General features: G+C 35.8%; 1 protein-coding gene across 2 annotated transcripts; it reads left to right on the top strand.

Moving 5' to 3' along the window:
- The first annotated feature begins 374 nt into the window (after positions 1-374).
- Positions 375-27,071, top strand: LOC117164207 (thyrotropin-releasing hormone-degrading ectoenzyme). Of its 2 annotated transcripts, none has more exons than XM_033347117.2 (17): positions 375-653; positions 11,810-11,997; positions 14,656-15,001; positions 15,512-15,899; positions 16,100-16,255; positions 17,203-17,514; positions 19,319-19,496; positions 19,565-19,712; positions 20,440-20,521; positions 21,308-21,482; positions 21,998-22,184; positions 22,913-23,190; positions 23,375-23,544; positions 24,573-24,740; positions 25,390-25,530; positions 25,608-25,689; positions 25,763-27,071. In XM_033347117.2, exons 1-17 carry the CDS (start codon positions 605-607, stop codon positions 25,925-25,927), a joined length of 3,213 nt encoding a protein of 1,070 aa, XP_033203008.1. In that variant the 5' UTR covers positions 375-604; the 3' UTR covers positions 25,928-27,071. The 2 variants fall into 2 exon arrangements, with proteins under 2 accessions (XP_033203008.1, XP_076474746.1); XM_076618631.1 differs by lacking the exon at positions 375-653 and adding an exon at positions 3,833-3,850.

The raw sequence follows: 27,071 nt of genomic DNA, 5'->3' as shown, positions 1-27,071 counted from the left end.
GTTAAGAACATGTTTCTACGTACTTGCAGCATTTTTTACGATCGCTCTTTGATGTTGGCAAGTTAGAAGTAATATATCGACAAACACACGCAGTGCATGGATAAAGAAAATGAAATAAATCTCGATTTCTAAGCTCAGCATCGATTTATCTTCGTTGATCTGATCTCTTATTGAAAATTCTTATCGACAGGATCAAAAAAGCTAGACAAGACGCAGCACAAGGAAATGAAAACTAAGAAAAATCGAAGAACCGTGGGACGTAGCGCGAGGGAATGAGAGATAAGGAGAGCAAAGGATTACACACGGCTGAAAGAATGGAGCGATTCCGAGGCAACGATTGAAAAAAGTGGGGGCACTAACGTGCATTCGGAGTGTTGGCCAGCATTCACGTATTGCATCGTACGTAGAACGACTAATTGCGTTGCACCTGTACGAACGAGGCGCGCAAGCAAATTTAACTTTGTCATTTTCCAAACAATTGAAATTTCGCCACAGATCTTTCTTCCACTCTGTCTCGTCCACGTGGCTAATTTTCTTTTCGTTACCTGTTGCCTGTCGCACGCGATCGGTAGTTTTTAAATCACAGAAACCAGAAGCTGTTCACATGAGCCGAGGATCTATTTCCAGTTGGCAGGACTATGGACGCAGAAGTTGTAAGTGATTGACGATTGCCTTTCGTTGTTTGATTCAATTTCCACGTCGTTACTTTCCATCGATAATATACGCGTATGTTTTTGTTCAATTCTTTAACGATTTAGCACAACCGAGAGATGTTCGTCATTCAGCATTGTGTCTGCGATATCGGATGAATTATTTCGCGTTTTAAAGTATAAAATCACGCATGGAATAAATATATGTCACGTAGGAGATTTCTAGATGGAACGTTACAACGTGTGGATTGCGAATGTTCACCTATTTTTACGAAATTTTATATTCCAGAAGTTTACAGAATGCATGTAATACGCAGAGATACATACGATATTTAAATTATGCCGCTTACTATGATACTTAGTAGACGAAAGAAAATTCCCTTTAGATTCCATTTCATTAATTACGTTCGTGGAAATATGAAATTACATAAACATCTGTAGTCTAGTTACAAGGAAAGATAAAACGCGTGTAAAATATATTGCCAACAATTTCTTCCAACAATTATTGATAATTTTGAACATGAAACAGTATATATCTCGAACCGTAGTTTGTTCTTACGAATTCGTGTTCATGTGCTCGTTTGTGCTCATTAACCAGCTATCGTTGGAACTTTTTCATTGGTATTTATTCGTTTCTCGATAGTAGTCATTACATTCTATTAGCAGATAGTTAAGAATCCATGTGTGAACGCTGAATAATATTTGTGCGATGTCGCGTAATACGTAGGGGAAAACTTTGAAATTAATTGAAGAATGGAAAAGTCGAAAGAAGGTGGGAGAAGATAAACGTGTATGTTAACGAGCCGATAAGAACGCGTGACAATCTTCTAGTCGAATAAAAATCAATATGCTTGGGAAGTAACTTCGAAAGAAAGATAACATTTCACTCGTTTGCAACGAAACTAATTGAAATTATTGTAGTTGTATCAAGTATATTCCCTCGAGTACATGTGGAAATAGAGTCAATCTAGTTTCCTATTTATTGGTTTCTGATAGCTTTTTACAAATTCGTTAATAATACCAGACAGCCTATAAAATTGTGCGACAACTATCCTGAACTTCTAAATTGAAAAATATATTTCGTACTTTTTGTTGAAAGAAATGCGTCACATTTTATATAATTTTATCGTGCAGTTCTATTTAGTTGGAATGCTAAACTCGTTATTTACAGAGTTGCTTTAAAAGTAATATATTATGTTCAAATGAATTTAACGCTTGTTTGCATTGTTTTACGCCTGTCCAGCTTCTGCATTGAAACAATACGACATTCGAAAGAATAAAGTTGTATTTTCTTGAAACATATAATACGAAAGCCCAAATGCTATCAACGCTAAATGGTTTCATTAAAACATTCTCTTTCGCGTAAATCAATTTCCTCGTAAATTCCTGTTCTTGTAATGCCACATTAAACGTACATTGAAGTTATCGTACTAACACGTACATCACATTTTTCTTCAAACTACTGCTACATATAAAATAAACGGTATATAAAGACACCAAATTTACTTTATCAGAATATTTTGTATATCGCATTGATATAATAGATGACTGTTTCCAGTATAGTAAATAGTTTCCAGTATAGTAAAAAGTAATTAGCACGAAGTTAGTAAAACTCGTAGCGTATTTCTAAACTATTAATTACCAGCAAGTCTAAACTTTTCTTTGTCTATTGCAATAATCCCATGCTTTCTGTACTTCAGATAGCCAAAGATAATTCGCATAACGAGTATTTAAATGGCAGCTTATATCAGAATTATTTTGTTTCTTTGCTGTGAGCTTTCTAACGGGTGTCCGCGAATATCAGGTAAAATTGCACGAGTTCCTCAGATATGATCGCTTAAACGCGTTCCCGTTGTCGTGAACATTAGTAAGAATCCGCATTGCTATTTTCCACGATTGTAATTGCTTGATTGTCAGAGACGTTCGTGTCTCTGAAGCGTAACCGATGTGAGTGCGCGGTAGTTGGCATTAAAAATTCGCTCCTTCCACGGAGCTGATCGCGTACATTTCCATTTCTTCTTCTATGAAAATCCCAATGGTTTATCCGTGTGTGGAGAAGTCGTGAATCGATGGAAGCAATCGGATTACGCGTAACACGAGTCGCGTATAATTCTAAGAGGAAACGTGCGATTGCGGTGATTATGTGACAGATGCGATGATTTACGTTTCACGTGCACGCAAGTGTGATTGCGATTTTAAGTTTGCATCGAGTATCAAAGTATTTTAATGCACGATACGATCACCTCTACGGTTTCAATCTCTTCATCAAAGTATTTCTTATCAAAGCATAAAGTCTAGGATAGTAATTTGAAGCAAACTGTAATATAGACATTGGTACAATAATTGTAGTAATTAGCAAAGACAAGCAAATGGCAATATTCTTATGGACGTTTTGCTCGAAGATTATGTATCATACACGTTTGATTAACTGTAAGCATTTGCACGAATTGCTTTGAAATTGACGATAGAATCTAAGCGATACATATGGACGAACGTATGAACATACAAACGTAACTGTTACGTTTCAATTACATTTTTCTAATATTTCACCTTCGCACTAAAAAATCGCTGAAAAATATTAACAAAATTTTGGATTTAAACAATAATTCCAACTAGCGCTTAATGATACAAATATCAGAAATTCCTGCCAACAAACTAAGAGATTTAAATAAAGAGATTCTGTCCCATACTATGTTTCATTATAAAGACTATTAGCAATTTCGGCGAATTTTTCCTTTCGATTAATTTTCCCATTTACAACCTTTTTGCTGTTTATTGAACTGCTTAATATACGACTGATATACGATAGTTTAATAAACTAGATGAACGTAGATTAGGTAGATTTTCAGTTTCGTTTTGTTTATACGTTGATCACGCACCATGTGACATAACGTGTCACACAATCTTGCAGCGTATTATATCGCCGTGAAAAACTACACGTCCAATTCGCATACGTAATCCTACTGTTAGTAACCTTCGGCCACTTCGCGTGCGCTATCGTCGTTGATAGGTATATTTTTATTTTCCTTTAGTTGAAACGATTCAACGTGTTGAGCGAGCACACGAATTAGGTCAATCATAGTGGTGACGAAAATTAGTGGCGAACAAAGCAACGCAAAGTTCAAGCAAGCGTAGAACACTTCAAGTTAAACGATTCGAAGAATTTCATAGAACCGCGAATCGAAGTTTACGAGTATGTGGTACGTACAATTAGCAACGCTAACGAGATTAACTATGGAAACTAACGAAGGGAGAGGGAGGAGCACTGCTAATCGCAGCTGTACAATTTACAACGTCCGATTTATGCTCGCGTTTATGCCTGGTCGTAACGATTAGGACTAGGTCATATGGAACATTCAGCAGTTTAGAAAACTAAAATTGCTCAATACTTTAGTGAACAAGTGAACTTGATGCAAACGATAAACGTAGGGTATCAAACACTTTAGACGTATTGTAGCGTAGGTTATATTAATCTACAGTGCCACATGTCAAATTAATCTCGTGTCACTAATATCTCGTACTAAAGTGCTCGACGTAACGCATTTGCTATAGGGCTTTGTTATGGACTACGTACTTGCAGGTTTCTCGTCGATAAACTTGCTTGTGTATGTATTTATATATTATATATTATGTATTACGTGCTGTATGTTATATTATAATGCAATATACAATATGTAGGCTGGACCGTTTAAATGGGAACACCTAAATATCTGCGTTATTTGAGGTTTTATGGGAAAAGTCCTTAAGTCAAAGTTGAAGCATTTCAAGAGGCGCATGTTGCGGTTAAGATTGTTTCCTCCCGGTCATTTTTCCACATATTTCAAGGTAATCTGCATTTTTAGAACGGAGTATTCGTTTGGCTCTGCTCCCGGTACGAGGCTCAGTCTGAGACTTAAAAATTTCTTGGGAAGCGATTAGTGATTGGATAGTTTTATCAACTAATGGAGTTTGGTCTAGTGGGCAATAAAAGGTGAAAAGTGGGAGTAAAGACGCTTAAAACTATCTACATCGTGGGATGACTGGATGGGACGTCGGGAGAGACACCGGAGGATCCAGCCGACGGGGTAGACCGTCGAAGGAAGGAAAAAGAAGACAAGGGATAACTCGAAGATTGTCCTTTACTGAAAAGGGAGCTTGAAAGATGTCTCAATATTTCCAATTCCTAAGAAAAGCTTAAGAATAGAGAGAGGCTCATTTAAACCGGTGCGAAGTCCGACTAAAACTCAAAATCATCAAGAAGATAGAGAAATGAATGTGGACTCTCAAAACGAATCCACCGACCAAAATCTACTTACTTTCTCCTAGCACCGAGAGAGTAAGGACACATAAATCTGTTAGGCTGGTCGTAAGGAGCAACATGTTTGAAAAATCAGAGGATGAAGATCGCTGGATATTGGAGAGAAGGATGAAGGGATCTTCCTCGTCCTCGGATAACGGGGAAAATCATTCACACTCAGGCCCAGCGATATAAGAGCATCAGTAAAGATACTGCAAGTGTTAATGATAAACACAAACATGATTAAGGATAAACTGGAGGACTCCTCCGTAAGAACTCTCGTAAAATTCAACATGAAAAGTATCAAACACCTCTAAAGCACGAAGGAATGGCTGGAGAAATTTGTGAAAAGGGAGGGCTTGTACAAAGGAGCTGAGAAGCCCAAACACACTACGAATGCTGCTACTCAAATTTCCCTGTCGTTTGGAGGGGAACAAAAGAGAGATAAAAGGGGATAAGTATCGAACGCGGGCACTCAGACCGATAAGGGAATAACTGAAGCGAGTTGGATATCGAGAAGAAAGGAGATCTCGTCTTTGGAAGGCAGACGAGTAGATAGAAAAAGACCCAGGAGAGGCGAAACTACATATGCGGAGGTTTGCCAGCGCGACGATGATTCTGAAGACGCAACTTCTATCAGAGAAGATACTGTGTTTGAAAAGGTAAAAATAGGAAAAAATGTACAGTGAATGAAGAAGGACCAGACAGGCACAGGACTGTAATGCTAATGAATAGCTGAGTCAAAAAAGGAGGCGTAGTAAAAGAAACAAAGTAGAAACAACGGAATCCTTGAAACTATTGCGGTTCCTAAATCGGATGCTAAAGCGGCAGTGAACGCTCTGTCTAACCAGACTCTGCCGAATGATACGTATCGTGCGTTCTGATCTTCTTTTCGTGTCAAGTGCAAAGTGCGAATTACTGATCAACGACGCTGTTGAGGATTTTGGATCTTAATAGCCGAAATAATGGTATAGGAACACTAAATTTACACCTAGATCTTATATTAGAGTAGTTATATGTTTATTCGATAAACGATTTCAAAGATATTCATCGATACATACTTGCACGTGTCTCAGCACTTTCTTCCATACCAGACAGTTAACCGAACAGTTTTCATTTCTTTGTTTTCGAGACGCTGCGCAGCAAATGCTTCCACACATACAAGTATATTCACATACAAGTATCACTAATACGCAGCTAACCTAGTCTAGTACATAAAATAATACATATCTCAATAGACGCAATGACGTATGAAAGACGTGCAAGTGTCTAGATAATTTTGAAAATTGTATGGCTTTCTCGCGAACAAGCAAGTAACATTTTTAGTAGGTAACGTTAAGGATCTCCATTTAGAATTTGGAATGTTTGGAGATACTCTAAGTGAAGTTCTTTACATTTTTTTCAAAGACTCATTGAAAATTCACTGAAAATTGTGTCGGATATAGACGATCTCCGATTACGATTTGCAGTAACTATGTAGATACTTGAAGAGCAAGGGTTAAATATAAACGGTTACTTTTATATCGAGGTTACGTTTTCATCGACGCGGTTTCACCGATACCGAGTTCGCGTATAAAGTTAAACATAGACGTTGCACATTCTGATTGTGTTAAATATGAAGGACTACGAGTAGGTTGAAAACTTACATGGAAACAACGCATAAAATCAATGATAAAAAATATAAAATTCGAAAGACGCGCAAAATGTATTGGCTAACCGGTCGCAAGCCCAAATTCGTATTACAAAATGTCATTGCTTCATTTGAAAAATGTTCCAACTTAATTTTCTAGAAAACAAAGCATTATATGAAATAATTGTATTCTATAATCTCAATATATTTTTCCGTGAGGGCTCGCTTAATTGATATTTTTTTTTGGGTAAGTGTTACAGGCTGCCACAATACGGTCGAAATAAAAAACCTAACTCGATACATTGACGAATTTTAATTGAATTATAGTACACAGAGTTTTACCCAGTTCTCGTTTGTATTTTATATATATGCATTATATATAACGTCGGTAAGTCGAACCTGAAGGGAAGAGCTGGAATAGAGTTATAGGGAATTTTATCAAAATCTTCGAGTTAAAGAAGTTTAACAAACAAAAAAAGAAACTTTGTACGTAGACAAATTACAGTCACTCTTTCAAAAAATGTTAGTATTTTAAACATTACCTTAGACCGCATTTTATTCGATGTATATAAATGCGTAAGTTGAAAGCGATGGCAACTATGTACTCGACTGACGAAATAAGAAGCTTTCATGAACATGATTCTGATTTATCCATTCGTTTCTATTCGAGGATGGTATCCCACTGGAGGTATCCATCCACATGTTATTTAGCAAATAAGTTAGAGAAATTTATCAAATGTCCAGCTGGACAAATTGTAAAATACAAATTAAATAATAAAAAAAAAAAGACTCTGATCGAAGTGTCTGATCCGTTTTCTGTCGTCTTACGTTACTCGACACAATAATAACCGTTGGAGGAAAGGTGGCAATAAAGAACGATTGGTCTCTCATATCTTGACACGCAGCGTCGATAAAACTTCGACTTCTAGAGGCAAACTTCGACCTGTAGAAGTCGAGCTGTTATAAATTTCAGTTACGGAATTACCATAATGCATCTGGACATGTCACAATAATTCGAGTTATACCAGTCGTTTTGGCAGCCGAATTGGAGAAGACGATGAAATATCGCAGTAGACATCTTCGACGAGGTTTGCCACCTAATGAATCTGAGCCGTGTTATAGACCAACACCAAAAACATTAATTGGAGGTTTTCGAGTTACTGAATCTGGGTCGTATTGTAAATGAAACAGAAGAATTAGGTTCTGCTTGGGTAGTTAAATCCGCCCACTTCAAGGCTACCGGCAACCATTTTTCATTCTTCTTTACTTCGAAATCATCGAAAGGTATCCCCTCTAGCCTCTAAAAGCAGGATGCGTGATAATGTGGAATTCTTCCTCACTGAAAGCCTTACGGTGGCCTTCTCAGCTGCGATGGGGAAGCTCGGGGAACACTGACGTGTAATATTAAGTCTCTACTTTGGGCAGTATCAGAGATCACTCTTGGCGGAGTCAGTCTTTGTGGTTGCGTGTTATGGCAATCCGGGGCGTCTGCAGCTGCCGTAGCTCCGTAAGTCGTCTTTCTTCTGCACTGTAGTTCTCCAAGACACTGGCGTTTGACCAGAGTGATATTCTTCGACTGATATTCATCCGTACGCGGACTACTTCCCAAATGGTACTTGCTACTGTGTCGTCAGACTACTCGGTACTCTGCTCCGGTGTTTTCCATTAGTGACCGTTCGAGACTCTTTGCTCCGAGTTTTCCTTTTCACATCTTCGGTTCTATCTTCGTTGTTGCGCGGCCTTTCACATTTACGTACGCGTCATAACATGGTGATTTAAAAACGTTTTGTCAAGATTCACGAGTGCGTCATCGACAGGTTCATTAAAATTTCAAAGTTCACTAAATTTCAAGTTCACTAAAATTAACAAATGCAAAGAAAGAAAATAATATCTCTGAGACATAAACGTTTCGTTGCAAATGGATGGAGATGCAATTAGTTTCAAAGTTGTTGTCAGGATTTGCCCATTAACAGAAAAGACTCCACAAATGCTTAGAAGTCTCTGCAATGATATATTCACGCGAAAGAAAACTGAAATGCATCTTGAATGTACAGTAAGATCGTGAAATGCTTCCTTGTTATCTTATACGGAGCAGTTTCCTGCATTTTTCAACGAAACAAACAGTTCTATAACGTTATCCCATTAGTGCGCGTGTTTTAAGTATTTTCAACTCCTTTTTGCTCACAGACGCTGACACCAATCACTCTCTCTTTCCTTCATCATCTCTTCTAACCGTAGGAGAAATATTATGAAAAACGTGAGAGAAATTAAACAAGAAATAGCAGGATGATTTACAAATTTCTTATATATGTACAATTGGCCTTAGTTTTCGAGATATTCGCAAGAAGTTGTTGATACCACGCATTAATCAATACGATGTCCTTGACAACATATTAAAAATTATATTAGAGATCGGGAGCGGGGTCTTTTTTGTAGATAAGAATTTTTATCTTATGTTAATTAACACAGTAACAGTACGTCGTAACAACTTTTATCATTTCTTTTTTATTTCTTTCTTAATTTTCCTTTTCACGGAAATGAATGTATAACATAAATAAAGATGCATAATCAACGATAGCACATGCCGGTGCAATAATTGTCGGCAAATATCGGTGGGACGATTGTCGATGGTTTCAACGGATCGGCAAATAAACATACTCGGTGTCGGTGAAATCACGTCGATGAAAACATTGTCGATAATATCAAAGCAATTCAAGTATACGTTTTTTGAAAATACTGAAATTTCCTAAATTTCTTCTAAAACAAATATTAGAACAGCGTGTATTAATTATTTTGATCGTCATCAAAATATGAAGACAGGTATAGCATAAACATTACTTGCAAACACTGCATAGAAATATTAATGTTAACACTGAGCGCATCGAGTATTAATTACTTCGTTTTATTACGTATGTCTTATATGTACTATGCATGCACAGAGTTGTCAGATAATTACTGCAGGATATTAAACTCGACTATGTGAATCATAATTGATAGAGAGGTGAACAGATTCTAAGATATAAACAATTGTCGCTAACTCTGCAGAGTCACAATTGTAAGATCTGTTTGCTATACTATGCTACCGGATTTTTCGATAATGACATTTATCTTTTGGATACTTTACTGGTATAACATTCGTATAATCACAGAGATCAAAATGTATAACACCGATGATGAGAAGTATTAAAACGAAAGGATTTCCAAACATAAAGCAAAGTTTGTTCAAAATGTAACTTAGAGTCGTTGAATGTTATCTCGCTATCCTTTAATATCCGTACTTGAAATGCAAATGAGATCTCAATTACGTTATTCGTAACATGTGCTGCAGTTCTCACGAATAAAGAAAATTTCTAATAGTCGTTAAAAAGTTCCAACTGAGAAGCACTGATTCGTAACTTCGAGCGAAGTTTCTTGTATCGTTGGTGTCGTATGGAAAACTAGGAGGAAGCGAGTATTGCCGGTCTTGAAAAAGATTATGCGAATGGTAAAGTTAATAGCTCACCAGTAACGTGCAGTACGTATATGGTGGACCTTGAGGAATCGTTTCTCGAGCCTATTTACGAGAGTATACAGCGGTCTACCTGGAACGTGTGTGCACCGCGAGAAATCAATTGCAGCGACGTCACGTCACGTTCGCTCCGAATGTTATGATAACGTGAATTCGTCACGATTATGACAGCGTCTACGTCGTCTCGAACTGTCGCTGTTATTTCTGAATATTGATCGGTCACGTAACATCAGGTCAACAGATGCAAATTTCAAGTATAATATTTCTATATATATAATATATATATGATAATCTATATATATATTGCATGAGATATATATCATGTTTTATATTATTTAAATCATTTATCATTTGGCAGAGTGTTCTAGAATTATTCTTTATGATCTTGTATCTATGTTTCGCTTTTGGAGGACGCTGGTATAGTTACAAAGTATTTCTGACAAATTACTATATTTAATTCAGAGAAGCTATTTATAGAGTATAGCTAGCGGAAAAGAAATAAGATAATTTGTTTTTATCGTAAGTTGCGTATGTGTAATCTGTCATACGATAATCAGCACACACTGCGATCATTAATTGTGATTAAATTGACACGAATGCGAGTACAGTGACGTATCACTGTGATTTTATTTATTTTATATCATGGTAGATGTAAAAAAGTAACGTATCCTTAATTTTCCGCGTCCTCCTGTGGTATGCAATAATTTTGCAGCCAAACAAATTGGAATTTAAAATAGTGAAATAATTAGATTCAATATTTCGATATTTTTTGCATAAATTGGAATCGAGAAATGTAATATCTGTTTGTTTATCGCGTTGCTATATTAATATATACAATTTACTAAATTATTACTATCGTTGTTATACAATTTTGGGGCTTCTGTGTTAGTCGTGTCTAAAAGGAATTATTCTTTGTGAATGTCTTTTTACTATTCCAACTATAGTCTTTGCAATGAATCGAATAATACGGATATTGTTTATTTTTAACAATAACAATAATTAAATTAATATTTCAAGTTATTGTTATTAATAACAAAAAAAAAATTGGCAAAAATCGCCAAAGGATTAGTCAAACATTGCGTTGTAGCCAAGAACACGTGGAACAAAGGAATGAATTTTATGTACACGAAAGACAAATAGCGTCCCTTTTGTTTCAGACTAATTTGATACGAGATTGTCTTTTAGCTGTTATTTGAAAACCATTTAAAATTTGGTAGACTATATTAGCTGCATTTACGATAGTAGCGAACAGTTGGACAGGTAGTGGATGATCTGATTCTTGTCGCGAATCATTCATCACCAACTATTTGGTCCCAGCTATTTAGTAGATCAAAAAATTGAGGGGATGTGTAGATACCACGTGTGTTTCAATTTATGACAATATGCCTAGCTGCGATGCTGGCTAAACGTAGAGATATAATTCCTACTTGACATAACTTACGCCCGGAAATCTCAGATTGTAACAACGATATAATAGAAACACATAATTGAATTGTTCAGCATTCATGGGCCGTGCACACGGTCCAATCTGAGGCTACAAATTGTACCTGATTTTTCCAATTTCAAACATTTCAATGATGCCAATAAATTCTGTCTATTCAGTTATTTTACCATCTTAATTGAGTGATTTATCGCATATGAAATTATCATATATTCGCGTCTACGTATACCTGCATCGTAATATTATTTTATTTAGAGGCTTCGACACTTTCGAAGAGTTCACATTTTTCAAATGATTCTTGTAGCTCAATGCATGCCACAGTTCAGCGGCGGCCCGGTGCAATTTATGACTTACGATGACATGGAATATAAAAGAGGCGATGGTTGGTTCTTATCGTATACAAAGATAGCAGGAATCATCGTGGTCTTTATTATCGGTGTCGTAGCCGCAGGATTTCTCGGATGGTATATCAATTCCTTACCAAAGAAAAAGGTAAGTAACAGTTAGGTACATGAAATATGGAAATCATAGAGTCAATCCATTATTTCGTTTCTGGGCAAAGTAGATTTTTGAAGCAGGATCTGTCGGTGATAAGTTACCAACTAACAATATGTAGGGTACAGCCTGTCTTATCCAAACAAACAGCAAAATAAAACTGTTCCGATAATGAAATTTTCAGATAATAAAACAGTCACTTTCCCGATATGAAATTCCATTCGCTTGAATACAGATTAACCCCTTCCCGTGCTTTAACGAGTCTGACTCGTGATGAAGATTTTGGCCCGAACATGAATGAACGCGAACAGACAGTCAGGGGCCAAACATAAACATCGTAATATATATATATTTTTTTCTTTTCTTTCCATTTGGATGTATTTTACAGTCAATTCTCATCGAGAATATAAGTCAATTTTTCTAGCGTGGTACTATGTCGCAAATACCAGGCATGTAAATATGAAACCGGAATTTTTGTATAGAAAATACACGTTTATCGTATGAAAATGATTAAAAATATTTTATTCGAAGTATTGCCCATCGCTAGCTATACATTTTTCCCATCTGTCTGGCAATCGGTGGATGCCACGTCAAAGAAACTGTCGCTCTTTTGAGGCAAACCAGTTATCGAGCCATTTTCGTACATTTTCGTAAGAAGCGAAGTGCTGGTCAGAAAGTGCGTGTCCCATCGATGCAAATAAATAGTAATCGGACGGAGCCAAGTCTGGTGAGTAAGCCGCGTGTGAAAGTATTTCCCAACCGAACGCTTCGATCATTTCCTTCACCGGTTTTGCTGTATGCGATGGTGCATTATCACGTGCAAATTACTTTGTGTCGCCTTTTTTGATATTCTGGTCGTTCTTCACGCAAAGCTTGATTCAAGTCGATCATTTGTTGTCGGTAGCGCTCGGTATTAACGGTTTCGCCAGGTTTTAACAGCTTGTAATAGATCACAACCTTCTGATCCCACCAAACACAGAGCATTGTCTTCCGTCCATAGCGATTTGGTCTTGTAGTCGATGTCGGTGGTTGGCCTGGAGCTACCCATGATCTTTTACGCTCAGGATTCTCAAAATATATCCACTTTTCATCGCCAGTCACAATTCGGTGGAGAAATGATTTTCTTTTGTATCTGGCGAGCAGCATTTCGCAAGTGGTTTTTCGGTTTTCCTGCTGTCTTTCATTCGGTTCGTGTGGAAACCATTTTCCCACCATCTGGATCTTTCCCATGGCTTTCAAACGTACGGAGACGGCTTCTCGTGTCACGTTTAATCGATCAGCGAGTTGTTGTTGCGTTTGAGCGTCATCCTCGTCCAACGATGCTTGCAATTCGCTGTCTCGAAACTTTTTCGGTGGTCTTCCACGTTCTTCGTTCCTCGCGTCAAAATTGCCACTTCTGAATTTTTTAAACCACTCAAAGTACTGTGATTTACCAAGAGCATGCTCACCGTAAGCTTCGACGAGCATTCGATGCGGTTCTGCGGCAGTTTTCTTCAAATGGTAATAGAAAATCAATCATAGTTTCCAGGCACAAAATTTGACATGTTCAACGCTATTACAAACTATGCTGTTGTATGAAGCTTGTATTGTTCTGAGTCGAAAATGTTTGTGAGATGTCAACAAAGACTTTTGGCATCAATGACGCAGTTTAGTGACAACTACATTATCAGCTAGGGCCATCTATAGGCAAATTCCGGTTTCATACTCACAGACCTGATAATAAGTGTTTATGGTGTATTTGATTCTAATTGAATCTAGTGATCGTAATATAACGATCGTAATTGAATGTTAGTTTTTATCAGTACGCCACGAGACTGTGTTCGAGTTTCGTCGAGCTAAATGGCACGGCAAGGGGTTAAGATCAATTGGTACTTTCTTTAAATATTTATGGAGTCCAATGGAGTATGTAGGTCACAATTCTTCTAACGTAACATTCTTTTTCTACTTGGAACCGTCGAAGCTTTTCCGAATGTTACGAATCTTACGAATATTTTGGCACGAGAAAGCATCTGTTTTATTAGTATTTTCGTTGTTTCCGATAAAATTGTATAAAATCGTTATTATTCTCGTTTTTATTGCAACGAAACCATTTCATTAGATCGGTACAGTTAATATTTTTCTGCCTACTCAGGAATTTACGTGCCTTTAATGATCCTCAGATCACGTTTTTATTTATATATATATATGTATACAATACATCATATTTAAGATGTAACGTAATCGAAGAAATAGTTTATAACGGTAAATATAAGGAAAAATAACAAGATCGCGAAACAATTTACTTATTTAGTATCTTGAAAATACTGTATCCGGAATACTATAATAAATATTCTACGATTAGTATAATTTTGTAACATAGATTCTTTCGAAACATCGATTTTCTTATAATCAATCAAGTTGGGAACGACAGCTGGAAAAATCGACTTGTAAAATTAAACACAAGATTAATAATATTTTCTAACGACTAATCTCAAATCTATAGAAATATTTAATATAACCTTTCAATAACTATCACTAGTGTGACATACTAAATTTAGTACGACCTAATCATAATCTGCAACGATAATTAAATATCTATTGACCAAAATCTCCATATCAGCAGTTGATCGAAACTTTCAATTTAATTTTTAAAGTCACAAAATTTCCTTCTCTTAGCCATACGAGATTCTAGACTTGCAGAACGATGGCATCGAGGATACAGACGATGTTGACGAAAGTATTTCACCTTTCATTCGTCCCTTGAAGTATCGCCTCGAATTAACGCCGATTATCGACATGAACGGCCCATCGAGATTGATAGGCCACGTATACATCGATTTTCAAGTAAACGACACGATAAGTTTAAATAAACTTTCGCTAAATGTGAAGAACATTACGGTGACTAGCTATAAGCTGTCTTTGCTGGATCTGGAGGAAAACAAGAAGCCGTTAAGGAAAAGACGAAGAAGGGGAACCACCGACGTAATTAATAACGTTAATCGAGGGAACGATACAACTTCTGGTAACGTTACTAACTTTAACAATCTTTACGTTTATAAAAATACTGTGAATGAATTTTCCACGTTTACAAACTGGTCGTTGTATCGCAATTGAATAACGGAACAATTTGTTTCGCAATTTGTACATTATCATTATAGTTAATTACAGGTATTTCGCTTTTACGTTTCACGAGCATTTGCAGCACTTGAATTATTTACATTTTTCTTTTTACCAGAAGAACGTGGAAAAAGAATATTCAAATTCGACAGAAATGTTTTTAAATTACCATTTAAGTAACACGTTGTTTCTTTCTAAATTTAGAAATAGTTCGAAGCTTTTGAAATATGGAATTTATTGTGCAATATTTGCCCGCATTGCAGTGCTGATTATTTTGTTTAAACTATCCTAAGGTCCTACGATGAGCGTTTTAATATATTAAAAACAATTAATTCAATAACGTTATTTTATAAATGAATAAATAATGTCCAACCGTGTCATCCACTTACAGTTTCACGTACTATGTGTTCTATAGAAAATGACGTTGTGATAAGCCTGAGCGAAAACGAGACACTGGTATACGACGAAAATGTTACAAACTCATCGGAGAACAGGTCCTCCGACGAAGAAGCCAACGTTACATTGTCAAATTACGCTTTGGTTTCTGACACTGACAAAATTGACGACTCAAACGTAGATGAAATTATACAGTTGGAATCTGTGCCACCTGCTGTATCTCCCGGAAACGCATCTTCGCAAATACAGATCACACAGTACGATATAGACGCGGATAAGGAAGTTCACACAATTTATTTAGGAAGTCGAATACAGCAAGGAATTTATCTGTTGGAAATCGAATATGACCTGTTAATCGATGAACATATATTTTTCATTGGAAGTTACAATTCATCTGGCGAAGGAAAGTAAGTGTTACGTACGTCATTTATTTTCGATTGGTACTTGAAAAATAATTAAAAAAATAGTTAACGAAACGTAATTCTTTAGATATCTGTTATGTCATGTTCCCTTGCTTCTTCCACGATTTAACATTTGCAGGATTTTAATAGATTTACGAGACAAATTTTTGTAAAAGTTTTGCAATATTTTCCTATTTTCATATTAGATGGCTAATGGGAACGAAATTGAAGGAATCCGGTGCTCGATGTCTGTTCCCGGTTTTCGACGATACGGTGAATAAGTCGGTTATTTCCGTATCCGTGGCACGTCCCAAAGAAATGACAGTGCTCTCAAACATGCCCCTCAGGAGTTTAAGGGATACGTAAGTAATTCACGTCATGTCTTTTCGCATGAAAACTCGTAAATGAAATCGATCTTGCCTGATGACATAGTTAAATTAAAAACAGAAATCTGATTTCATATGTGAAAAAGTTCGATAAAGAAGCTTTCTTTATGTAATACATTTATAATTTATAATTGTAGTTGCACGATAGAAATGTTATCGATCGATTTCAGAAAATAAACTCTACTCTATTTATTATATTTTATTGAATACTCTGATAAGATTATTAATATTCAAGTATGAAATGTAGCAACTTGTTTTAATTAGAACTTCTATGCTGTCAGATATATATCGTGCGATTTTTGTCTGTCTTTCTCGTTCTTTTCATTTTTAATTTATACACTTTCAGTTTATAGTAAAACGTGCGATAATTGACACGAAAACATGGCAGAAAATACACTTTACGTGAGATACGTAGTTTAAAATAGAATTTTCGATATTTGATCAATATTGGAATTTTTCCTATACAGTTGAACGTCATTCAGTTTCAATTTTTTTTTGTTAATTTAAAGAACTACCTTTACGTATGAAATTTTTTACCATTTATCAGCAGAGTGCGGATATTTATGCAAAGTCATAACTTCATGGATATAATTTAAAAAGTGGAGCCTTTTACATGGACAAATGTTCGTGAACACTCCGCTATTTTTCTAAAAGCTATTTTTCTAAGCTTTTCTAAAAAATGGAACCTGGACAGAAATTTACCTATTAATTAAATATAACAAACACTATACTTCGGATATTTGATTTATTTTTGTGTATTCTATGCATTCACCGACCTTCAAATAATAAAATAATAAATCATAAAAATCCTACAGTTTCTGGTTTATCAGAAATTAAGATATTCGTCACAGAGTCGATCGATCTCGTTTTTCAAAGTCTCCCTTAAAAATAGAAATAAGATAAATTGTTATTCCCGTTTTAAGCTCGGACAATTCGATGGTGGTCGACACTTTCGACGATTCTCTGCCTATTTCTCCGCACAATTTGGCTTTCGTAATGGGCCATATCGAAGCCATGAACACGACGTTCGTAGGCGACACCGAAGTAGTTGCAACGTTCTGGTGTGAATCGAACAGAAGCTCAGAGGAGATTTACCTGTTCGACAAACTCAACTCAGTTGTCGTTAACTTGATCGACGTGTTTTTGACGTCCTACCCCTATCCTAAATTGGATGTAGTAAGCTTGCCTCCAGGGATCGACGAGAACATGGGAAATCCTGGATTAATTGCGCTGAAGTAAGAGCTATTATTGTTCTTCTACAAGACAAACGTTCCTTACATCTCCTACGATTTATAACTATAATCAGCTCGCACATATACGTAATATCAGCGTATTAGCTCTATTACTCATATAATTAGAACCTTTGTTTTTCATTTAGAAGACTATCAATGTGATTTTTATAATAATACAATAGCGTGCTTTTGCAAAGTTATTTATTTAACTTCGTTTAGTAATAATAGTAACTACGGAAATACTGTGTACATCTATATTAAACATAATCGCAAAATTTCAGGAATAGTATGGCAAAAGTCACTCGAAAGATCGTATTTTATTTTTTTATTTTATTGTGAGGAAGATTTTTAAGACTTTTCCAAGGTAATAACTTGCAAATGACGAGAACGTACTCGTAAATATAGTTTAATCAATTCCATTTACACTACCCGCTAGACCTAAACGCTAGATTCATTTAGTTATCCAAATTAAGCATATTCACTTACTTATAATACTTATAAATTATACTTATCTATAATAAGTATTAACTTATTATAAACAAACAGCCATGTCACTGCGCCACGCCAGAAAAATTACTGAAAATTCCCAACGCGAGAATTCATTGTAATTTCAAAAATGAATAAAAAAAAAAGAAAAAATTCCATTTACTCAGTTCAATGAACGAAGTGATATTATCAAAGATATAGTCCTTTGCACACTTTCAATTACGTCAATTTTGAAGCAGGGGCGCGATACAATAATTTTTTGTTTAAACAACCAATGCTAATTTACAATCCGTTTGATAGTTCAAACAGTAGGTAAATCTTTCGGGCTACCTTTGGCCAAATCTTTGGAGATTGTACCTACGTGATGCAATAAATAAAAGCTATTTATCTATTTATTTAGTAGAAAGTTGTTTTAAATGCTTTAATCCTCTGTTTTCTTCTAACTTCGTTTCTCAGCTATAAAACCGTTTTAGCGTTTGTTAACTTTTTTATCAAAGTGACGCGATATGCTTGTTCCTCTTTCTATCACATCATCCTCCTTCTCTTATTCTTCCATCGGAAATTAAGAAGTCTCGTTAAAAGTCTTATTGGATTTCTTAATTATCTCTATTTATTAGATAGCTGATAGATGTCAATTATTAGGTCATCCCATAAGTTCCCATAAGTATATTATGTATACATTTCATGTGTCGATTTATAAACATACGGCGATAAGGGACCAATGCACTTGAGCTTAGCTGATCGAAAACAGGCTAGAGCAGATTTTCGTGGGTATAAGATCGTAATATAGCGAACACAGTGACTTCTAACAGTAAAAAATCATGAGTGAAACGCGTATCCATTTTCGACATCTCGTGTTATACGAATTTCGGAAAGGAAGTTCTGTAACAATTGCCACGAAAAACATATGTGCTGTTTACGGAGAAAATGCGCTTTCATCTCGCACCTGTAGGAAGTGGTTCCGACGTTTTAGAGTTGGGAATTTCTGTTTAGAAGACGAGGAACGTTCCGGGCGTCCTCCTCAGACAGACGAAGATAAAATTCGGGATCTTGTTGAAAAATCACGAAGTTTGACAGTTCAAGAGATGTCAAATGTTCTGAAAATACCTAAGACAACGATTCATGGGTGTTTTAAAAAAAATAACATATATAACCGCTCGAAAAACGGCACGAACTTATGGGATGACCTAATATTTGTCTTTGTGTCTGCGATAATACACCGCACAGAATCCCTTATTTCGCCATTATTTAATAATTAGCCTACATTTTTATCGAGCATTTTTCACCACCAATGTAATCGAAGGGCGCTTAAATGTTCAAGGCAGTCGTTGTTCTACACCAGCAAGAAATCGCCACATGTCACGAAAGCCGACGCTCTGAAGGTCCTGATCAACCTAGTGGGACAGCAATGGCTCGATGAATTTATGAATGTGAATCGAACGGATGCGTGGATCTTCGAGAGTCTGCTACTTTACATGCAACACGTGATCGTTCAACAGGCAAGCGACTAATTTCGCATCCTCGACAAACACCTTGGCAAACCGTTGTAATAGAATTCCATTTTCAGATAGACTCGTCATTGGACTTGAGCGACTCTTTCATCACCGATGTCCAGCTGCACGTGATGGAGATCGATGGCTATAGCGTTTCAAGACCTTTCCATGAAAATGCCAATTATCATCTGTGGCAATCTCTTAACTACGAGCACGCGAAAGGTAAACCGGCTCGATGTTAGTCTTAAGCTGCGTCTTCGCTGAAGCAACAACGAGGAACTTTCCGTTGCCTGTTCTTGTTACACGTTCCAAGTAACGACAAGTAGCAGCAAGTAGCGAAAACTATACACTTTCAAGAGACATTCGCTCCATCTGCACGCGTTGCGCACGTGTTTCTTATCTTTCGTTCATCTTTGTCACTCCAAACGGAGACGAACAACGAGCAGCAACTTTTGTCACCGGCAACAGAAACGCGGAGGAATATGGAGGAACATTGTACAACCAACAAGTTCAAGAAACGCGGAACATTGACAGAGAGGGCCGACTGACACTCAGAGGTTCTGAGTCTGTCGCTTCTCTCAGCAATTACTGTTACACATGGTGATAATTGACTTTACTTGCTGACAGCCTTAGCTATACAGAAACTACCTTCTCATTTTGTGGTATTAACGCGTGCTGCTGGCAGAAACGCGAGAAAGACAGCGATGAAGAAATTAGACGAGAACTGAAAGAGAAAATGAAAGGAAAGGGAAACCGCGAAAGAAAGTGTTCCGAGTTGAGCGAAACAGGAGTAGATAGCTCGTTGGGGAAATTGTAAGAGGAAAACACGAACGTAGAAACATCAACGGAAGATTGGTGTTTGTTGCTTTAGTGAGGACGCAGCTTTAGGTTGCAGGATATCGCGAGCGGGTAGATCTAATGCCTCTGCATTTTTCGTTGCTTCTTGTAGGTGCATGTCTGATACGCATGTTGCATGGCGCGATAGGCGATACCGACTTTAGGAACGGCTACAAGAAACTGATAACCAGGTGGTGGGTATATTATTGGCGAGGAAATGTTTTATGCCTGCAATGGATCGATGGATGGATCGTTTTGATTAATAGCGATTTATTAAGGATTGACGGCTGTATCGAATTGAAGCTAATTGCGATTAATCATCTTCCTCGTGATTATCCGGTTTTTCATTTACATATGTATTTCCTCTTTTTCATTCGCGTTTTTCTTCGCTCAAATTCCTGCATAATTTAATAATTACGTCTTTATTGCTAGTAAATATGGATAATCAAGATACTATCGAGTAGTTCTACGAGATTTCAGCGGAAGCAATGTAAGCGATGATAATTTTATTGCTCGTTCTCTGATCTTCTGAACTGGGTCGGTTTTTCCAAAATTGCGAATTTTTCGAAGAAGTTACAAATCGTTTAATTGCAGTGATTTTTACTCCAGCAATTGTAAACAAAGCACAGCTGGTTTTCGTGGTGCGCAGACATCGATACATTGAAAAACAAACTACAGTCGAGATCGAGAACTACAGAATTAAAAATTGCTAGAAAAGACGTTAATTTTAATCGAATCGATTTTCACTCTAGCGAATGTAAATAAAATACAACGCGATTTTGATGTAAATGGAACGATGCGTTGAAAAGCGAAGGTTTGCTAAGACAGTAGATCATCAGATAATAATTGATTCTGCCAGATACGGATATGATACGCAGGACACTGATAATCTTTCGCGACGAGTTAACTCGTCCTTCCTCTCTAACAGGTCGACTAATAGAATCTTCAACGTAATAAACGACGTTTTGTTATTTGATCAGGAAGCATAACAACACGGATATAACCGATTTCATGAATATTCTGGCGGAAGAAGCAATGGAACTTCCGTCCGGAGTTTCGTTGCAAGACACGATGAATTCTTGGATTTCTCAAGGTGGATATCCATTTATAACAGTCGTAAGAAATTACGAAGAGGAATCCGCCACTATTTATCAGGTATACCGTAGCAAATAACATTGCAAATTTTGTATTAAATCCTATGATTATACAACTTTGAACGGTTTATGCTGTAAATAAGGAGATAATTTAAAAAAAATTTACTCAAGTTTAGACGTAAGAGTAGAATGAAGGACGAGCCACCGAATATCATAAAGTAAACGAAATCCGTGAACGAGATTGCCGTGTAATTCTCATGTCAGAAAACACGAAATCTTGTATCAGATTATTAATATAAAATCAACTGCTATTCGATTAAATGAATTAACTATCGCGTCAAATGAAATTAAATGAAATGGAATTATTCTAGCGCTAATTTTAGAAATTTTTGTTCACCAATGATAGATAATAGATAATGCAATACGCCACAAAATTGTAACGTTGAATACGATATTATACATCGTATGAAGGCAGAGATTTTGTTGCTAATATTCTAAATCTATTAGATTTGCTGTTTTAACGAAGTAGTTCTGATCAGGCATGAGAAAGTATTAGGAATTAAATAATTCTTTTAGGAACAATTTGCGCTCGATCGTCCATTCGAAAGTATCTCCAAATTTTGGCATATCTCACTGAGTTACGCCAACAATAATAGTAATTGGTCGTCACCTGCTACGATCTGGTTCCCACCTGAACCTAAAATTACGCTGGATGGCATTGGTTCCAATGAATCTTGGGTTCTTTTCAACGTAAATAAGACTGGTATGTGGCAAATTTAACTATGATATATATCTATTATATTTTATTGAATACTCTGATAAAACTATTAATATTCAAGTATGAAATAATAAGAAAAGATTCGTAGTAACTTGTTTTCATTATAATTTTTATACTTTCAGATATATATTCTGCAATTGTTGTCTGTTCTATTTGTTCTTTTCATTTTTACGAATATCATACTGTCAATCTGCGGTAAATATGCGACAATTGACACGAACATATGATCCAATGTCAGATATAAATATTTTTTATTTTTCACTCTTTCTAAATTAATCTTTCACGTGAGATCCTTCTGCTGAAAACGAGACCAAACGTGGTATAAGTTGAGTTATACTTGCTTATGGATATACGTACTTAACTGTTACTTATTAAATAAACAAATATGAGCCGAGCTATACCGCGTCATTTCGATCGGATAAATGGTACAAGATTCATTTATAAAAAATATAAAATAAGAAAGTGTGATTTTTGAAACTCAAGCTTAGCTTAGATCTCAGCTTATCGCGAGCTTTCGATAATTGCCGAACCTTCGGCACGTCTAAGATCTTAGCTTGCAGAAATAGAATCGTTTCTACCTTCTGTGCAATTATCGAATTTTTTCTTGTATTTTTACACGTAAAATAATCTTCTTTTCCTCGTCACGCTGTGAATTTGCCAGACACTTTGCTTCGTAAATTAATGGAAATAATTGTACCATTACATTTTTCAAGGTTTCTATCGCGTGCACTACGACGAAACGAATTGGATGCTGTTAAAATTGGCACTCACGGAGAATCACGAGCTGTTTCCGCCAGAAACCAGAGCATCGCTCGTAGACGACGTTTTTAGTTTGGCTGAAATAGGCTTGATGAAATATGACACCGCCTTTGAATTCATTAAATATATGCAAATGAAGGAAAGACATTACCTTCCTTGGGGTGCATTTATGCGACACATGTTCAAATTAAACAGGCTTCTGTACGAGACTCCGGTCTTTACTGATTTCCAGGCGAGTAACAATGTTGACACGTTACAAAAATTACAATTTTAAGCAAAATACCTATTATGTGTAATTCAAGCTTTTGAATTATATTTCGAGCTGAACGATTCGTCACCGCTCTGGTAGCATAATATTTATAATTAGACAGTTTTTAGAAAACGATAAAGTTGAAGTTAATAAAGTTAAATTTTAGGAATTCATAGCAAGATTCGTATCGCCGTTGTACAGCGAAGTAGGGTCGAAGTTGGAAGAAGGATCAGCACTGACAATGACTGCTGTAAAACTTGCATGCGCCTTCGACCATTCGCAGTGTCTAGACTGGTCGAGAAACGTTTCCGAGGCAGTCAATAGTATTCGCGAAATGTAAGTTTCAGTGAACTCTGTTATGAATATAATTTGAACGTTCCTGTTTTCATATTTTGAATGTTTTAATTGTACTGTACATATGAGATGAAAAAATGAGTCACTTTTGCAATATAATTCATGAAATCTTGCAATTACTGATTATGCTTCATGCAAATATACAAATTCGCTAGAATATATTTTTCGGCTAATCTCACGAACCTGTGGGAGCATTTTGATGAGAGTTTTACCATTCTAGAAATTATGATAAGGCTCAGGTGCGTGAAACGTTAACGCACGATAAAAAGGAAAAGAAAACGACAGTCGAAAATACACAGAACAACAGACAGTTTACGAATATTCGTAATGTAACAGCGATCTTGTGTTTCGCTGCGATCGTATTTAGCTTAGAATCGCTGCCACGATATATACGCATAGTAGGATAATTCAGCGAGCAACGTGTCAGAAATGTCGATAACCGCGATTTCGCTGTGTGACAATCGGTGTTGATTCACGGATTTCAGGACGTTTATCGAGCCGATAGAAATTTGCGAAATTGTCAGTCGTATTATTAAAGAAGATTGTATAAGATCCCGGACAAAGACACAGTTTTGTTTCTATGAAATTCAAAAACTCTTAATCATCTTCTCTAATTTCATTCAAATGAAATTTAATGCAGATCAATTTTTACTATGTAACATATGCGTCGTACCATTATGCCATATCCTTCCTAAACGGTATCGATCATAAAACATGAAGAAAGCGAAACGTTACAACAAATAAACCATCAACCCCTATAGTATCGCTAAAAACTCATCAAATTATTCTAAAACACAAATCGCAGTTAATATAAATGTGTGCAGAAAAGTGTGTATACATAAATAATCCCTAGGTTCGTATTCGTACGTCCTTCTGTCGCACATAATTATATGCGCATGTAATTATACTATTACATATTCGCTATACTAATATTTCTTTGTCTCGTATTTCTTGCTAATTTCTTTGTATATCAATTTTTCAAGGATTTAACAGAATGGAAATTGTTACAGAGTTCCTTCCTACATTCGTGACACGTTTTATTGCACTATCGCGCGTTATGGTACACGAAGGGAATGGAACTACTTTATGGAACGGATAAAATCGACCGAAGATGAGGAGGAAAAGAAACGTTTGTTATCGTCATTCGCTTGCTTCCAAACTCCTTGGATTTTACAATTGTAAGTGACTATTCACAGAATCGTAATTTTATCTTTGATTATAATCCTTAATAACGAATGACTATAAGAATGGTATTTTGAAACTTTCACGTCAAAAACATATACCTACATACGTGCATAAATTAGAATCTATCGGTGCAGGAAATAATAATAACATCTGTCATCTTTGTAACATCAATTGGAACGTAATTGAGACTTATGACTTTTACAAATTTAACAAACAAAAAATATATATGATATCACGGCACTCGAATATTTTTAGGAAATTGTGTATAAGTGAAAATGAGTGAAAATATTTATGAGTACTGTATTAGAAGTATTTGAAGTACTTAAAGCTGTATATATTTGAACATTTTATAGTTCTTTAATTTGCATCCTTGTGTTTCTTATGTATCCTTTAATTTGTACCCTATTATTTATAAATTTGAAAAACAGAAAGTATATATGATATCATGGCACTCGAATATTTTTGGGAAATTGTATATAAGTGAAAATGAGTCAAAATATTTATGTTCATTGTATTAAAAGTATTTAAAGTATTTGAAGAGGTATCAGAAGTACTCAAGGCTGTATATATTTGAACATTTTCTAATTTTTTAGTTTGTATCCTTATGTACGTAATACTAGTCACGTTTTCCTTTGATAACAGTATTCTCAATGATATACTTCACGAGGAACGATTCGAGGAGGACGAAATGTCGGTAATTTTGAATGCATTTTCACAAAACCCAGCCGCGGCTCAAGTCGCATTTCGGTTCGTTCGAGCAAATTGGCAAGAAATTGCGCAAAGGTACTTCCGATTTTTGTTGCAAAAAGTTCAGTGTACGAAAACGGAAGCGTAATGGCAAAATGACTTTCCCGATTTAGGTTTCTAGGATCTTATAAGGTATTGAAATCTTTCGTGCTGTCCATGATGAATGGCTTAACGACTGAACAGGATTTACAAGACGTAAGAAACTATTAGTATCATGTTTGCATATCTTAAATATTTTTTATCTTCTATATGAATTAAATTTTTGCAGCTTCAAATGTTCAGGGAAAACAATTACGATAGCATGAAAGGAACAAGATATGCGGCAGCGCTTGTCGAAGCAAATGGAAATTTCGAAACAACATGGTTGAAGCATTCTTTACCTCAAATTGAATCTATGTTAAAAGAAGAAACACAGAGATTTGCAAGTCCGTGAAAATAGCTGATAAAAGCGAGGGGATAAACACTTTCAAGAGTTGTATTTCGTGAAGCTGGACAAATAGCTTTTCGAAGGGTCACACGTACTTTTTACGAATTCCGGCGATTTACTTAAAATATTCGAGTTCTAAGCTTTTTTATTTCGCTTCATTTTTTATTCTCCTGAAAATGCAAACTTGAATTTTAAAATTGATATTGTGACAAATCTCAAATTAATTTTTTCATTTGACATATAGAGATGTATTAACATATTCTCTCATTTATAATTTATTAATGTAACATATAAATCATTTCGAATAAATAGTATTGTAACTTTTTAAAATATTGTAGCGGATAGAAATAACTGTTTCTTTTCAATTATTAAATTCAAAACTCGAAATTTCTTAAGATAAATATCTTTATCAAAGTTATCTTTCTAATTAATTATTACGCTCATGCATAGACATAAATATATAATAAATATGTAATAATAAACCAAAACTAGTAAGAAAATATTATGAACTTGTGACGCTTATAGAGAAACTATATTAAATAGTCAGGAATATTTCTAAAATATCTTAGAAACAAGTATTACATTTAGAACACTGATTTCCATATAGAAATTATTTGCCTTTGAACCAGCAACACATTCTCTTAAACATTCTATAAAAAATCATGTATATATTTAAAAACATATCTTTACCCATTTTTGTTACAGAATATTAATTTATCTTCATGCGAAATATAAACATATGAAAATGAACAGATAAATTATGGAATTTGATTTCCGATATTGTAATCAAGGTTCTGACATTCATAATGTTTCTCAATTTTATGCGCCGTAGAATTATTGGATACCTATGTAATATATAACAGCAATGATTTACGATATTTTAGTGATATTGCATCGTACTGCGTTTCATTCGTTAACACAATTTTTACTTCGGCCACGATGGCCATACGAGCTCCGTGTGCGTAATTCTTAGCCCAAAAGACCACAGCCGTTGGCTGACAGCTCTACCGACGAGTCGATTCAGCTCGGGTAAGGATTTCGCGACGAAGCCTCTCTTTTTAATCCTAACTTTCCTCCTGACATAAACATTTCTATGACATTGCCAGCTGGGAAAAGGAAAAGAACGACAAATAAACAAATTAAATTGCGA

Source organism: Bombus vancouverensis, chromosome 5 (genome assembly GCF_051014615.1).
Source record: "Bombus vancouverensis nearcticus chromosome 5, iyBomVanc1_principal, whole genome shotgun sequence".
Lineage (NCBI taxonomy): Eukaryota > Metazoa > Arthropoda > Insecta > Hymenoptera > Apidae > Bombus > Bombus vancouverensis.
This window is presented reverse-complemented; position numbering and strand designations above follow the sequence as displayed.